We start from the raw sequence: 17,370 nt of genomic DNA, 5'->3' as shown, positions 1-17,370 counted from the left end.
GAATTCTGCAGAGTGGGTGGCCCAGGTTCCCAATGTGCGGCGGTGATGGCGGTGACGGCGATTGCCTGGGCGATTTGTTGGGATTCGGGCCGTTTCTGTGCCAGCGGTCTCTGGTCCTTAAGGGGGCAGAGACCGCTGGTACTTAAGTGGTTAAGAGATAACCAAATAGTGCAGTTTTCTTCTTAAACTGTTAGGAATAGGGGGAGTTAGGAAGGTCTCTCAGACAGTGCAGTGTGTGGGGGAAATTTCTGTTGCTGAGGTCACCAATACATCTGTGGTATTCCATCAATGCCCAGCACTGAAAGGGTTAAGCACAGAACAGGATCCAGCAGGTGGGAGGAGCACTTCACAATTCATGCCTAGCCTGCAATTCACAATGTGTAGAAGTGCACTTACAGTGTAACGCTGCACGTTCGATGAAAGTGCAGCATGCTGCGCGTTATACGCGGTTTTAGCCGCGTTTGACTTTTTGCACATGCTCAGTAATTTTGTGTTTTGAGTGCAGGAGAGTAGGAGGGGAGAGTCTGCTATTGTGCATAGCCACATGGCTAATTACTATTCACTGCACTGCAGTGTTTACTTCCTGGAGCGGCCACTTATTGGCTGGCGGGACCATGTGATGCGGAGTGTTCCGATCCCGTGGTCTCCATAGCCTTTTGACTCATGCACCGTTTTCATTCTATCACTATCGAACGAAAACGGCGCACCAAGAGCCGCATAACGCGGCGCTATGTAGCATCCACCTTTAGCACCACCATGTGTTTCGTTAGGGGAACGTTATGTGACCTTAACATCCCCTGCAATGCAACGTCCAAGTGTGAAAGAGCCCTAAAAGGAAATAAATATGGCAGCCTCCATACTACTCTCACTTCAGGTTCCCTTTAAGCCACCAAAAGAAAAAAAAATAAGATATTCAAACTAAGATGTGTATGATTTAACTACTTTTTGCTGCATTTGAATTACAAACATGCTGAAAAGTTAATATGTAGAAAACATGGAAAATCTCTTAAAGAGAATCTGTATTGTTAAAATCACACAAAAGTAAACATACCAGTGCGTTAGGGGACATCTCCTATTACCCTCTGTCACAATTTCGCCGCTCCCCGCCGCATTAAAAGTGGTTAAAAACAGTTTTAAAAAGTTTGTTTATAAACAAACAAAATGGCCACCAAAACAGGAAGTAGGTTGATGTACAGTATGTCCACACATAGAAAATACATCCATACACAAGCAGGCTGTATACAGCCTTTACTTTTGAATCTCAAGAGATCATTTGTGTGTTTCTTTCCCCCTGCATCTCTCATGCACTGAAGTTTCAGGCTGCTCTTTTCTTCCTGCAAACAGCTTTGCCCTTGTCTGTAATTCCTCACTATGTGAAAGCCCAGCCAGCTCAGAGGACGATTTATCCAGCTTGGAAAAAAAAGGGAGAGAAGAGAGAAGCTGCTCTAATCTAAATAACACACAGGCAGTGTGCATAGAGGGGCCTGGAAGGGGGAGTTCATAGCAGAACCACAACACTGAAGAACTTGGCAGCCTTCCAGACACAGGCCTGACAAGTCTGACAAGAGAGAGATAAGTTGATTTATTACAAAGACTGTGATAGTACAAAGTGCTGCAGTAAGCCAGAACACATTAGAATAGCTTTTGGAACTTGTAGGATGATAAAAAACAGGATGCAATTTTTGTTACGGAGTCTCTTTAAGAGAAAAGTTAATTGTAATATAATTCACGATATAAGACAAGCAAGGAAAGATATTTAATGAGAGAAAACAAATAAGGTGAGATAAATAGTTAGGACAAATCAGGAATTGCTTCATAAAACTTTTTTTTTTTTTTAGACATTATCTTTCCTTATCTGTCTTATATCTGGAATTATCTCCGTGTGTCTTAAGCTGGCCATGCACATATAGCTTTCCACCCAATGTTCCAACCAGGGGCGTAACTAGAAATCACTGGGCCCCCCTGCAAAACTTTGTATGGGGCCTCCTCCCACTGCACACTGAATATGGACAGTCTACAAATCTTTGTCTACAAAACTTTGTATGATTTGTTATCAGTGGCTGAGCAGACGCAGTCCTTATTATTATTATTTCGTATTTATGTAGTGCCGACATCTTCCGCAGCGCTGTACAGAGTATATAGTCTTGTCACTAAACTGTCCCTCAGAGGAGCTCACAATCTATTTCCTACTAGAGTCCTATGTCTATATATGTATTGTGTAGTGTATGTGTTGCAGTGTAGGGCCAATTTTAGGGGGTAACCAAATAACCTATCCGGATGTTTTTGGGATGTGGGAGGAAACCAGAGTGCCCAGAGGAAACCAACGCAGACACGGGGAGAACATACAAACTCCTTGCAGATGTTGACCTGGCTTGTTCATTAGAACAATTGTGCAGAGAGCAGAACATTTTTTTCTCTACTTGCCCTTAGTTGTCAGTCTCTCAAGACAGGGACCCATGTGGCTTCTGGCCCCCCCTGCAGCTGCATACCTTGCAGGGTCTATTGTTATGCCCCTGGTTCCAACACACACATCCCAGCAATGTACACAACTATCTTCTAAACTAGGTCTGCTGGAAGATAGTTGGGCATGAGTAATGCTGGCAAACCACCAGATGACCAAATGATAAAAAAATTGTTTGCCAGATCCATCTGGTGGATCAACCTGCCCAACTATCATGCAGGTTGAAATGTGTGTACAAGTCTTTTGAACAATTTTGTTAGTTTTAAATGCAGACATGTTGTGCAGTTTGTCATTAAGCTTGCATAGTATTTAAGTGAGTTGGTTGTTTAGTTGGTTGGCGTGTGTGTACGTACTTGTCATGTAAACAACTTGTTGTGGGTTGGTCATGTTGTGTGGTTGGTTGTGCATTAAGTTGGACATGTGTATGAGCCTTTACATAGTTTGGTTGGTAAAAAGATATCCGTCCATCCAGTTTAAGCATAAAATATGGTAAATCAGTGTCCTGCACCCTCATATATCCTAGTTGATCCAGAGGAAGTCAAAAAACCCTTCCAAGGCATGGTCCAATTAGCCATAAAGGGGTCAAAATTCTTCCCAACTCCAAATGGTTATCAGATAATATCCCTGGATCAACAACGGCAGGGATTACCTAGTTATTATAGCCATATATGACCTTCAATGTAAGAAATGCATCTAAGCCACCTTTAAATGTAAATATAGCATTTGCCAAAAACTACCTCTGTTAAGATATTCCACATTTTATTAAGCACTCTTATTGTAAAGAACTCCCATCTAAATAGATGGCAAAAACTTTCTTCCTCCTTACGCAGATCATGTCCTCTTGTCCTTTGCACAATCCTCAAGACAAAAATCTCATCCGCCAGGCTTTTATATTGCCCTCTGATATATTTATACATTTTAAAGAGAAACTCAGACCAAAAATTTAACTTTATCCCAATCAGTCGCTGATACCCCCTTTTACATGAGAAATCTATTCCTTTTCACAAACAGACCATCAGGGGGCGCTGTATGACTGATATTGTGGTGAAACCCCTCCCACAAGTAACCTCTCCCACAAGAAAAGTTCAAACATTTGGCAGTTTCCTGTCTGGAACTCCAGTGAACATTTTACTGTAGGCAGGTGATGTAGCTGCTGCATGGTTTTTGGCAGTTGGAAACAGCTGTAAACAGCTATTTCCCACAGTGCAACAAGGTTCTTGTTGCACTGTGGGAAATAGCTGTTTACAGCTGTTTCCAACTGCCAAAAACCATGCAGCAGCTACATCACCTGCCTACAGTAAAATGTTCACTGGAGTTCCTCTTTAATTAGATCATCTCTAAGGCATCTTTTTTTCTAGACTCCAGCAAGGAATCTATTGAAAAGTTTTGTGACACAAAGCTATAGGCTGTCGATGTATCGGCTCTCTTTCTTTAGCCTTTTTTTTTTTTTGTCATGTCTGATCAATACTTTTATATGAACCGAGAAAAAGAAAGCCCATATAGACAGCACCACTCAAAAGTATAACAACATTTATTGATACATAATTTATATTATATTGTATATAAGACATTTAATGAATATTCAACTAAGTTTAAAATCACTTAAAACAGACCACATAATCCTATAAGCTTCAGCTGCAATAAATCCTGCCAAATGAATAAAGTCTATACAATCAAGTACAACATTTCATCACATTTATATATAGGTCAGATCTAAACACATTGATTATGAAAAATTGATCACCTTGGTGGGCATCTATAAGAGCCCATCAACGGTTGAACCCGGGTTCAGTAAAGTGCAATAGTGTGTATAGGGTTGAGCCGAAATTTTCGAAATTTCACGTTACTATAATTACGCATGCGAAATTTGCTATTACGATGCAAAATTATGGTAGCGTAATTGCCATTAAAATCGTAATTAAAAATACCGTAAGCGTAATTTTCAACGGGTTATTTTCGTGTTTCGTTCATAACGTAATTTCGCGTTAAACCATAACGTAATTTCGCGTTAAACCATCCCGTAATTTCGCATTTCTTCGTAATTTCGCGAATTTCGTAATTACTTGTTAGCTATAAAAAATTACTTGTTCACATTAGCCAATCAGAAGCGATTCAGCGGTAGTCAGATGAACGCTAACAAATTTTCGCATATAAACGCTTTTTCGCATTAAATAATGTAAAAACTAAGCATGCGCAGTTCAAGGGTGTAAACTACGCTTACAAACGTTTGCATGCAAGGCAAACGTAATTTCGCGATACCCACCGTAACGCGAAAACGACGTGAAAATTAACACTTACAGTAATATGAACTATCGCGAAATTACGTTATGTAACTACGCTTACAAACGGTTGCATGCAAGGCAAACGTAATTTCGCGATACCCACTGTAATGCGAAAATTACGCGAAAATTACGCTTACACGGAATTTCACGAAATCCTTCTTCATTACGATTATGTACTTACGGCCATAATCGTTATTACACTAATTACGTGAAATTTTGCGAAATTGTAATTAAGTCATTACGCTCATCTCTAAGGGCTCGTTTCCACTAGGGCGAATCCGCATGCGGGCACTGCATGCGGATTCGCATAGCTAATGTTAGTGGATGGGGCTGTTTCCACCTGTGCGGCGTGCGGGAGCGATTTGGCAGCGGGCCAAATCTGCACGGCGGGACCCACAGTTTTCGTCTGCGTCGGGAATCCGTGCGAATCGCCGCTAATGTATTTAATAGTAAAAACGCATGCGTTTGGTACATGCGTTTTTACCCGAGATTTCGCGTGCGATTTCGCACCCTTCCCAATGTTATTTGGTCCTGGCAGTGTCATGGTTAATTTCGCATGGCACCCTGCCATGCGAAATCGCACGCGAAATCGCGGGTAAAACGCATGCGGAAACGCACCCGCATGCGTTTTTACAAGCGTCGGAATGCCGGCGAAATCGCGTCGCACTAGTGGAAACGGGCCCTGAGTGTGTAAACATATTATACATTCCTAACATTTATCTCAAAGTGTAGTACAAAAACAAGTGGATAATACAAACTGAATGAGAAGACTGCTAAGCAATAACCACACAGGAGCAGCCTATATCTGAAGTGCATAAGAGGTGTCCTCTCCTCCTTTTAAAGCGGGGTGACGCCCGCGGAGCTGCTGGGAACGTCTTGAGGGGACCCTCGTCCTATCTTCAGCCGCGCTGCCTGGTCTCTTTTCACCACTCCCTGGGCTAAGTATCTTTCTTTGCACACCTTTTTCCTCTCATGCACTTCAGATATAGGCTGCTCCTGTGTGGTTATTGCTTAGCAGTCTTCTTATTTAGTTTGTATTATCCACTTGTTTTTGTACTACACTTTGAGATATATGTTAGGAATGTAATATATGTTTACACACTATTGCACTTTACTGAACCCGGGTTCAACCGTTGATGGGCTCTTATAGATGCCCACCAAGGTGATCAATTTTTCATAATCAATGTGTTTAGATCTGACCTATATATAAAATGTGATGAAAGGTTGTACTTGATTGTATAGACTTTATTCATTTGGCAGGATTTATTGCAGCTGAAGCTTATAGGATTATGTGGTCTGTTTTAAGTGATTTTAAACTTAACCACTTGCCGACCGCCCACAGCCCATGGGCGGCGGCAAAGTGGACGCCTAAAGGACCGCAATACGCCTTCAGGCGGCGCGTCCTTTAGGCATGCCGGGGGAGCGATCGCGTCATTGATGACGCGCGCTTCCCCCGGCAACTGGCTCTGCCCACCCGCCGTAACATCCCGCCGGCCATACGGAAGCGCCGGCGGGATGTTAACCCCGCGATCGCCGCTACAAAGTGTATAATACACTTTGTAATGTATACAAAGTGTATTATACAGGCTGCCTCCTGCCCTGGTGATCCCAGTGTCCGAGGGACCACCAGGGCAGGCTGCAGCCACCCTAGTCTGCACCCAAACACACTGATCTGCCCCCCCCCCGCCCACTGATCGCCCACAGCACCCCTCAGACCCCCCCCTGCCCACCCCCCAGACCCCTGTTTGCACCCAATCACCCCCCTAATAACCCATCAATCACTCCCTGTCACTATCTGTCAACGCTATTTTTTTTTTATCCCCCCCCTGCCCCCTGCCCCCTCCTGATCACCCCCCCACCCCTCAGATTCTCCCCAGACCCCCCCCCCCCCCCAGACCCCCCCCCCCTGTGTACTGTATGCATCTATCTTCCCTGATAACCTGTCAATCACCCGTCAATCACCCGTCAATCACCCATCAATCACCCATCAATCACCCCCTGTCACTGCCACCCAACAATCAGCCCCTAACCTGCCCCTTGCGGGCAATCTGATCACCCACCCACACCATTAGATCGCCCGCAGATCCGACATCAGATCACCTCCCAAATCCATTGTTTACATCTATTCTCTCCTCTAAACACCCACTAATTACCCATCAATCACCCATCAATCACCCCCTATCACCACCTGTCACTTTTACCTATCAGATCAGACCCTAATCTGCCCCTTGCGGGCACCCAATCACCCGCCAACACGCTCAGATTGCCCTCTGACCCCCCCTTATCAATTCGCCAGTGCATTAATTACATCTGTTCTTCCCTGTAATAACCCACTGATCACCTGTCAATCACCTGCCAATCACCTATCACCCATCAATCACCCCCTGTCACCCCCTGTCACTGCCACCCATCAATCAGCCCCTAACCTGCCCCTTGCGGGCAATCTGATCACCCACCCACACCATTAGATCGCCCGCAAACCCGCCGTCAGATTACCTCCCAAATGTATTGTTTACATCTGTTATCTTCTCTAAACACCCACTAATTACCCATCAATCACCCATCAATCACCCCCTATCACCACCTGTCACTGTTACCTATCAGATCAGACCCTAATCTGCCCCTTGCGGGCACCCAATCACCCGCCAACACGCTCAGATTGCCCTCTGACCCCCCCTTATCAATTCGCCAGTGCATTAATTACATCTGTTCTTCCCTGTAATAACCCACTGATCACCTGTCAATCACCTGCCAATCACCTATCACCCATCAATCACCCCCTGTCACCCCCTGTCACTGCCACCCATCAATCAGCCCCTAACCTGCCCCTTGCGGGCAATCTGATCACCCACCCACACCATTAGATCGCCCGCAAACCCGCCGTCAGATTACCTCCCAAATGTATTGTTTACATCTGTTATCTTCTCTAAACACCCACTAATTACCCATCAATCACCCATCAATCACCCCCTATCACCACCTGTCACTGTTACCTATCAGATCAGACCCTAAGCTGCCCCTTGCGGGCACCCAATCACCCGCCCACACGCTCAGATTGCCCTCAGACCCCCCCCCCACCTTATCAATTCACCAGTGCATTAATTACATCTGTCCTTCCCTGTAATAACCCACTGATCACCTGTCAATCACCTGCCAATCACCTATCACCCATCAATCACCCCCTGTCACTACCACCCAACAATCAGCTCCTAACCCGCCCTTGCAGGCAAACTGATCACCCACCCACACCAATAGATCGCCCGCAGATCCGACATCAGATCACCACCCAAGCGCAGTGTTTCCATCTATTCTCTCCTCTAAACACCCACTAATTACCCATCAATCACCCCCTATCACCACCTGTCACTGTTACCCATCAGATCAGACCCTAATCTGCCCCTTGTGGGCACCCAATCACCCGCCTACACGCTCAGATTGCCCTCAGACCCCCCCTTATCAATTCGCCAGGGCATTATTTACATCTGTCCTTCCCTGTAATAACCCACTGATCACCTGTCAATCACCTGTCAATCACCCCCTGTCACTGCCACCCATCAATCACCCCTGTCACTGCCACCCATCAATCAGCCCCTAACCTGCCCCTTGCGGGCAAACTGATCACCCACCCACACCAATAGATCGCCCGCAGATCCGACATCAGATCACCACCCAAGCGCAGTGTTTCCATCTATTCTCTCCTCTAAACACCCACTAATTACCCATCAATCACCCCCTATCACCACCTGTCACTGTTACCCATCAGATCAGACCCTAATCTGCCCCTTGCGGGCACCCAATCACCCGCCTACACGCTCAGATTGCCCTCAGACCCCCCCTTATCAATTCGCCAGGGCATTATTTACATCTGTCCTTCCCTGTAATAACCCACTGATCACCTGTCAATCACCTGTCAATCACCCATCAATCACCCCCTGTCACTGCCACCCATCAATCACCCGCTGTCACTGCCACCCATCAATCAGCCCCTAACCTGCCCCTTGCGGGCAATCTGATCACCCACCCACACCAATAGATCGCCCGCAGATCCGACGTCCGATCACCTCCCAAGTGCAGTGTTCACATCTGTTCTCTACCCTAAACACCCACTAATTACCCATCAATCACCCCCTGTCACTGCTACCTATCAGATTAGACCCCTATCTGCCCCTAGGGCACTCAATCACCCGCCCACACCCTCAGAATGCCCTCAGACCCCAGCCCTGATCACCTCGCCAGTGCATTGCTTGCATCTATTCCCCCCTCTAATCACACCTTGAGACACCCATCAATCACCTCCTGTCACCCCCTAGCACACCTACCCATCAGATCAGGCCCTAATTTGCCCCGTGTGGGCTCCTGATCACTCGGCCAAACCCTCAGATCCCCCTCAGACCCCCTTCCGATCACCTCCCCAGTGCATTGATTGCATCTATTTTCCCCTCTAACCACCCCCTGAGACACCCATCAATCACCTCCTGTCACCCCCCTAGCACTCCTATCCATCAGATCAGGCCCAATACAACCTGTCATCTAAAAGGCCACCCTGCTTATGACCGGTTCCACAAAATTCGCCCCCTCATAGACCACCTGTCATCAAAATTTGCAGATGCTTATACCCCTGAACAGTCATTTTGAGACATTTGGTTTCCAGACTACTCACGGTTTTGGGCCCGTAAAATGCCAGGGCGGTATAGGAACCCCACAAGTGACACCATTTTAGAAAAAAAGACACCCCAAGGTATTCTGTTAGGTGTATGACGAGTTCATAGAAGATTTTATTTTTTGTCAAAAGTTAGCGGAAATTGATTTTTATTGGGTTTTTTTCACAAAGTGTCATTTTTCACTAACTTGTGACAAAAAATAAAATCTTCTATGAACTCGCCATACACCTAACGGAATACCTTGGGGTGTCTTCTTTCTAAAATGGGGTCACTTGTGGGGTTCCTATACTGCCCTGGCATTTTAGGGGCCCTAAACCGCGAGGAGTAGTCTAGAAAACAAATGCCGCAAAATGACCCGTGAATAGGACGTTGGGCCCCTTAGCGCACCTAGGCTGCAAAAAAGTGTCACACATGTGGTACCGCCGTACTCAGGAAAAGTAGTATAATGTGTTTTGGGGTGTATTTTTACACATACCCATGCTGGGTGGGAGAAATTTCTATGTAAATGGTCAATTGTGTGTAAAACAAATCAAACAATTGTCATTTACAGAGATATTTCTCCCACTTAGCATGGGTATGTGTAAAAATACACCCCAAAACACATTATACTACTTCTCCTGAGTACGGCGGTACCACATGTGTGGCACTTTTTTACACCCTAAGTACGCTAAGGGGCCCAAAGTCCAATGAGTACCTTTAGGATTTCACAGGTCATTTTGCGACATTTGGTTTCAAGACTACTCCTCACGGTTTAGGGCCCCTAAAATGCCAGGGCAGTATAGTAACCCCACAAATGACCCCATTCTAGAAAGAAGACACCCAAAGGTATTCCGTTAGGAGTATGGTGAGTTCATAGAAGATTTTATTTTTTGTCAAAAGTTAGCGGAAAATTGATTTTTATAGTTTTTTTTCACAAAGTGTCATTTTCCACTAACTTTTGACAAAAAATAAAATCTTCTATGAACTCACCATACTCCTAACGGAATACCTTGGGGTGTCTTCTTTCTAAAATGGGGTCATTTGTGGGGTTCCTATACTGAACTGGCATTTTAGGGGCCCTAAACCGTGAGGAGTAGTCTGGAAATCAAATTCCGCAAAATGACCTGTGAAATCCTAAAGGTACTCATTGGACTTTGGGCCCTTTAGCGCAGTTAGGGTGCAAAAAAGTGCCACACATGTGGTATTGCCATACTCGGGAGAAGTAGTACAATGTGTTTTGGGGTGTATTTTTACACATACCCATGCTGGGTGGGAGAAATACCTCTGTAAATGACAATCTTTTGATTTTTTTACACACAATTGTCCATTTACAGAGTTATTTCTCCCACCCAGCATGGGTATGTGTAAAAATACACCCCAAAACACATTGTACTACTTCTCCCGAGTACGGCGATACCACATGTGTGGCACTTTTTTGCACCCTAACTGCGCTAAAGGGCCCAAAGTCCAATGAGTACCTTTAGGATTTCACAGGTCATTTTGCGGAATTTGATTTCCAGACTACTCCTCACGGTTTAGGGCCCCTAAAATGCCAGGGCAGTATAGGAACCCCACAAATGACCCCATTTTAGAAAGAAGACACCCCAAGGTATTCCATTAGTAGTATGGTGAGTTTATAGAAGATTTTATTTTTTGTCACAAGTTAGTGGAAAATGACACTTTGTGAAAAAAACAATAAAAATCAATTTTCCGCTAACTTTTGACAAAAAATAAAATCTTCTATGAACTCACCATACTCCTAACGGAATACCTTGGGGTGTCTTCTTTCTAAAATGGGGTCATTTGTGGGGTTCCTATACTGCCCTGGCATTTTAGGGGCCCTAAACCGTGAGGAGTAGTCTGGAAATCAAATTCCGCAAAATGACTTGTGAAATCCTAAAGGTACTCATTGGACTTTGGGCCCTTTAGCGTAGTTAGGGTGCAAAAAAGTGCCACACATGTGGTATCGCCGTACTCGGGAGAAGTAGTACAATGTGTTTTGGGGTGTATTTTTACACATACCCATGCTGGGTGGGAGAAATAACTCTGTAAATGGACAATTGTGTGTAAAACAAATGAAAAAATTGTCATTTACAGAGATATTTCTCCCACCCAGCATGGGTATGTGTAAAAATACACCCCAAAACACATTCTACTACTTCTCTTGAGTACGTCAATACCACATGTGTGGCACTTTTTTGCAGCCTAACTGCGCTAAGGGGCCCAAAGTCCAATGAGCACCTTTAGGCTTTACAGGGGTGCTTACAAATTAGCACCCCCCAAAATGCGAGGACAGTAAACACACCCCACAAATGACCCCATTTTGGAAAGTAGACACTTCAAGGTATTCAGAGAGGGGCATGGTGAGTCCGTGGCAGATTTCATTTTTTTTTGTCGCAAGTTAGAAGAAATGGATTCTTTTTTTTTTTCTTTTTTTTTGTCACAAAGTGTCATTTTCCGCTTACTTGTGACAAAAAATAATATCTTCTATGAACTCACTATGCCTCTCAGTGAATACTTTGGGATGTCTTCTTTCCAAAATGGGGTCATTTGGGGGGTATTTATACTATCCTGGAATTCTAGCCCCTCATGAAACATGACAGGGGGTCAGAAAAGTCATAGATGCTTGAAAATGGCAAAATTCACTTTTTGCACCATAGTTTGTAAACGCTATAACTTTTACCCAAACCAATAAATATACACTGAATGTTTTTTTTTTAATCAAAAACATGTTTGTCCACATTTTTCGCGCTGCATGTATACAGAAATTTTACTTTATTTGAAAATTGTCAGCACAGAAAGTTAAAAAAATCATTTTTTTTGCCAAAATTCATGTCTTTTTTGATGAATATAATAAAAAGTAAAAATCGCAGGAGCAATCAAATAGCACCAAAAGAAAGCTTTATTAGTGACAAGAAAAGGAGCCAAAATTCATTTAGGTGGTAGGTTGTATGAGCGAGCAATAAACCGTGAAAGCTGCAGTGGTCTGAATGGAAAAAAAGTGGCCGGTCCTTAAGGGGTAGAAAGACTGTGGTCCTCAAGTGGTTAATTGAATATTCATTAAATGTCTTATATACAATATAATATAAATTATGTATCAATAAATGTTGTTATACTTTTGAGTGGTGCTGTCTATATGGGCTTTCTTTTTCTCGGTTCAAATATTTACTTTTTGGGCCCTTGCACGCTCAATCAATTATATTGCTAAGTGCTGCGGACATTATACTTCTTTGCTGATCAATACTTTTGCCAAATTTTTGGTCAAAAAATGATGAAAATTAAATGCATCGGACATCTTAAGGGAGTTAATTCACAACATAATTGATCAACATGATCAGGGGATCAAAGGGGAAAATCAATATGTAGATTGGTACCCTAAGTGCACAGCTCAGGTGGAAAAAAATAAATAAAGTAAGACATGGGTCCTTATGCAATCTTCTTAAAATAGCCTTTCAGCAATTTGCAATAGAAAAAGTACCAAAACCTAGATGAAAAAGTACTATCAAAAGGATTTTGAGTATTGGCTTGCTTGTTTCTGTTTTAAAAAGCTTGTATTTACAAGGTGTGAAAATATCACCTAGGGAAAAAAGTGAATTGCATATGGGCTACAGTATGTTTTGTGAGTTAATCTCAAGAAGGTAAGACAAGGAAAATAATCACTCTGGTGCTTGTGATACAATTATTAAAGCGGAATATAACCCTGCATTTCAACTTTGCTCTAAAACATTATTTACAGCATATTATATGCAAAAAGCATTTTTTTTTTACTAGACCAGCATTGGAAGGGTTTAACACAGAGGTTTAAAGTTCCGTAGAGAGACATGCAGAAGTTCAGATTGTTACATTCTATTTAGTTAAATGTATCTATTGAGAAATGTTACACACTCTTTGGCTGTCCTCCAGCTCCTTCTCAGCCAGAGAGATGAGTCACATTCAACACTTAGATACATTTATGTAAACAAAATGTTTCTATTTCAGCTTCCGATGTGTCTGCAGAAATCTTCAGGAACTTTAAAGCCCTGTGTAACCCTTCCAATGCTGGTCTAGTTAAAAAAAATGCTGGTTGCATATAATATACTGTAAATAATGTTTTAGAGCAAAGTTGAAATGCAGGGTTATATTCCGCTTTAAATACTATTTTTTTTTTGTACATATAATTTTACCCAGGTTAATTTTGATATTTTATGTGGAATGTCTTAGATATTTTTGTTGTTTTGTTTCTTTGCTTTTTGTATTCTTCCAAAACATGACAAAACCAAAACATTTGTAACTTGATTTTCTTTCTTTCTTTTTTTTTGTTTTGTTCGGGGGGGGGGGGGGGGGGTTATTTCTAACATACATGTGAGTGAGTGTGCCAATAATTTTGACCATGACTCCATTTGATTGTTGCAAAAGATGCAAAAAAAACCCCATTGTATTTCTAAAAAAGGAAAAAAAAAATCTAGTTTGCTGCACACTGAAATAACATGTTTTAATAGCATTAAGTTACAAAATGGTGGTTGCAGGTATACATTTTTTAACATTATTTTTTAAAAAACAATAGATTTCCTGAGAGTTTATGTAAACTTTGTAAGTTACGTAATTATGTAAGTTTATGAGTATATTAGGAAAAGTCAACACACCTTATTAAAGTAGCAGGACTATTATCTGAATGTTTTTCCTGGATATCTAATAGATCCAATTCATTTTTTTTCTCCAAGTGTTTCTAAAAGATATTGGCCAATATGCAATTAACTTTTTCTACTGAGTTTTGTCCTTGGTGCCATGTTCACACCTTATCAATAAAATGCTTTTTAAATCACTGGCAAGCAAGAAAATACTCCAAATAATGTTGAGAGTACTTTGTTGCCTACTTTTTAGTACCTTTTCAATTGCAGAGTGCTAAAAAGTGATTTTAAAAATAAGATGAAAAATTATCTCCTAGGAGATAACTAGGATAAAGAGTGAATTACATATGGATCTTTATATATCTGTTTAAAATAACTTTTGCACTCTGCTATTGAAAAAGTACCAAAAAGTAGGTAAAAAAAATACTGTCAAAATGATTTTCTTGCTTGCTGGTGGCTTAAAAAACATTTATTTGATAAGATGTGAAAACAGGAGAAAACTTGGAGAAAAAGTGAATTTGATCAGGCCTATTTCTTCTTACAGAGGAATTCCATAAAGTGTTTTGTGTCTGAGATATTGCTCTAGACACTGAATGGCAATGTTGTCCACAGTTGAGTCAAACTTGTTGGCGAACAGATGTTGTTGCTTTAGCATCCATGGCAAATCTCCAGTTCCATAAGTACAGATCCCACGTACATAAGCACCATGGCAATGTTCATACGGAGCACCCTCTTTAAGATCCCCGGCATGGTTACCCCATTTTACCAGTCTGGCAATAGCTTGTAGATCAGATGTGTCATATTTGCTGTGAGTTGGAGTCGAACCAGGAACCTCCACCATTCGATGCAGGGTTGCCCAAAGGTGTTCGTCTGGACTATAAGTATCTTTTTCCCATTCTATTAGCCGTTGCACCTTGGGGTCATGAAAGAGCGCTTTTACAAAGCCTCTGGTGATGACCACATAAGCATTCCCACTGAACATCTGAATGCCATCTGGTGGTGGTTCCTTCATTTCCCCAGTTTCCTCTACCTCTATATCCTCCGTGATGTGATATTGGTATAACCAACGAACCTTTTTGTGTTCTGGTGTTGGTTCACTCTCCATACTATTTTTTCCATTTAGAAGTGTAAGAATTTTCACCATTTCGACATTGGTCTTTATGGGAAAGTCAGTGCCACAGGTATTGAGAAGGTATTTCCATTGGACATGGCTCTTCAGCAGGTCTTCCATGCAGTTGAGATCAGCTTGAACCCTAAGCCAAGAAGCGTAGACTACTCTTTCCAGTTTGGATGCCACAAAGACATTGTCAAAACAGGCAGTTATGCCTCTTACCGCTTCCTTGAATTTCCCGGGAGACTTTTCATCAACATGAACACAGTAAATGTTGTGGGGCCTGTAAATGGCTCTCAAAAGCCTCTCAAACATTTCAATCTTTTCATGGATCACCATGGAAAAAGCAATAGGGAACTCTTCCTCTTCTTTACTCTCTGAAACTGTGATAAATTTACGAATATTCTTATACCTCTTGCAGTTCTTGGTTAAGTTCAGATACTCATCTTCTGTTGGTGGGAAATGCCTTTTGTCAACTTGTAAATGATAGAGCGCTTCTTCTATGGCCTCTGTATCCCCTCTTATGATTCTGGAGCAGTTGACATCACTCGAAGGGGGTAGTTCAAGATATTGTTTGCAGCCTAAGTCCATCAAAGAAACACTGGAGAAGCCATCTAAGTTACAATCCAGTTGCCGGTATTGTTTAACCCAAACTAGTATCCATACAAATATGGCAGAGATTGACATATGTTTCCAGATCTTTTTCTGCATAGTAAAGGCTTCTGAATCTTCTAGTTTATATACGTTTTCGTTATCAGGTTTCGATCTTAGAAGAAGTAGCTCACTGTGAACCAGAAGTCTTAGAGGGCGAGCAGGGTAATGTGCAATTGCCATTATTCTTCTTTTGCCCATTGTTCTTGCTTCATGAGATTTAGGAGAAAAATGTTGAACTTGGCACTTCTGAAGTGGATTGACACAAACAACCTCAGAATAGTTGATTCAGTGCTAAATACGAGGCTCTTAGTTTAATTTCATTGTTTCCGGGATTTCAAAAGTCAGACCAACAAAAAAAAAGTAAAGACATTTCATCTTTTCTGCAGGTGTCCTCCTCAATATCTAGGAAAAACTTATTTTTGATACTGCTGAAAAAAACATTCAGAATTCATTTAGTAGTTGTATTGCCCTCTGTTCCCAAAGAGGTTTTACTTTACTTTCTGTCTCAACAGGAAATGGATCAATCTCTCCAACCAACAGAACCACAGTTAACAGGAATAAAAACATTTTTTTTTACCACAAGGTGAAGATGTAAACCCCCCAATAGCTTGAAATGGTGCTCAATCTAGCTGCCTCCCCTCTGATCCTCTCCATGCTCAATGCACACTGAAAGTACACACACATATTAAGAAGACGATATACAGAGAGATCATCCTCCACAGTGAATGACGCATGTTGGATAATTTCAGATTGAATGCATGATTGAATTGGCAAGCTACCATCCCAGTTTATTTCCACTCCTCTCCACCCCCTCCCAAAACAATTGGACTAACTATTCCACTCTAAATTTCTCTACTCTGAGATGCATGGTAGATTTGTAGATTTTATTACTGGTATTACAAAGTGCTAACATATCACCCAGCACTGCACATCAGATAGGGAGACAAGCAATGTTAGACGGACATTTTAGCATTTAATGCTACAATCTAAAGGAATGAAAAGTTGGAGGGGGGGGGGTGGCAAATGGTGGGGGTAGTATACAAAGTTCATACCTAGAGGCCGTGTGTTTTAGGTTATCTAGTAGAAGTGCTAAAAAGATCACCATGTTTCAGTTGCCCTTAATTTATTTCAAGCATTGTGCATATCCCCACATTTATTAATAGGTAAACAGACCTGTTTGCCCCAAAAAAGTTTTTGTTTAATATACTTTTTTTTGCCATTTTGATAGTGGTGAACAGCATAGTAAAGAGTGCAGAATGGGGGGAATAATTCTCAAACAATGATTGGAGGCACCAAAAGAAGGATAAAATTAATTGAAGCAATAAAGCAGTGAGTAGAAAACATGTTCCTTCTAAGATAAAACAATTATATCAAGAACATTTGTTTATGTAGCATGAAACAGGTCATTGTGAGGAGAAGACTGCTGACTTCTGGTCCATTAAATATGAATTTACTAGACTTTGGACTGTTTACTGTTCCTGGTCACATGCAAATTTTCACACGTAAACCGGGAATAGTGGAAACAGCCTAATGGTGCCCCTAGATGCTACAACTTTGTAATTTTTTGTTGATCAGAGAAATTCGAGAGATTATTCCGTTTGATCGTATACTGTAG

At 42.1% G+C, this 17,370-nt stretch overlaps 1 protein-coding gene across 1 annotated transcript; it reads right to left on the bottom strand.

The window, feature by feature from the left end:
• Positions 1–14,528: 14,528 nt before the first annotated feature.
• Positions 14,529–15,455, bottom strand: LOC137525904 (beta-1,3-galactosyl-O-glycosyl-glycoprotein beta-1,6-N-acetylglucosaminyltransferase 3-like). The gene has a single exon (XM_068247122.1). The coding sequence runs from the start codon at positions 15,438–15,440 to the stop codon at positions 14,529–14,531; it is 912 nt and encodes a 303-aa protein (XP_068103223.1). The 5' UTR covers positions 15,441–15,455.
• Positions 15,456–17,370: the final 1,915 nt, after the last annotated feature.

This window comes from Hyperolius riggenbachi, chromosome 7 (assembly GCF_040937935.1).
Source record: "Hyperolius riggenbachi isolate aHypRig1 chromosome 7, aHypRig1.pri, whole genome shotgun sequence".
NCBI classification, from domain to species: domain Eukaryota; kingdom Metazoa; phylum Chordata; class Amphibia; order Anura; family Hyperoliidae; genus Hyperolius; species Hyperolius riggenbachi.
The sequence above is the reverse complement of the archived record's forward strand: the minus strand, read 5'-3'. Positions and strand labels throughout refer to the sequence as shown.

Excerpts from the sequence above, each read along its gene's own strand:
- LOC137525904 (XM_068247122.1), bottom strand. The coding sequence starts at position 15,440 with ATGGTGATCCATGAAAAGATTGAAATGTTTGAGAGGCTTTTGAGAGCC.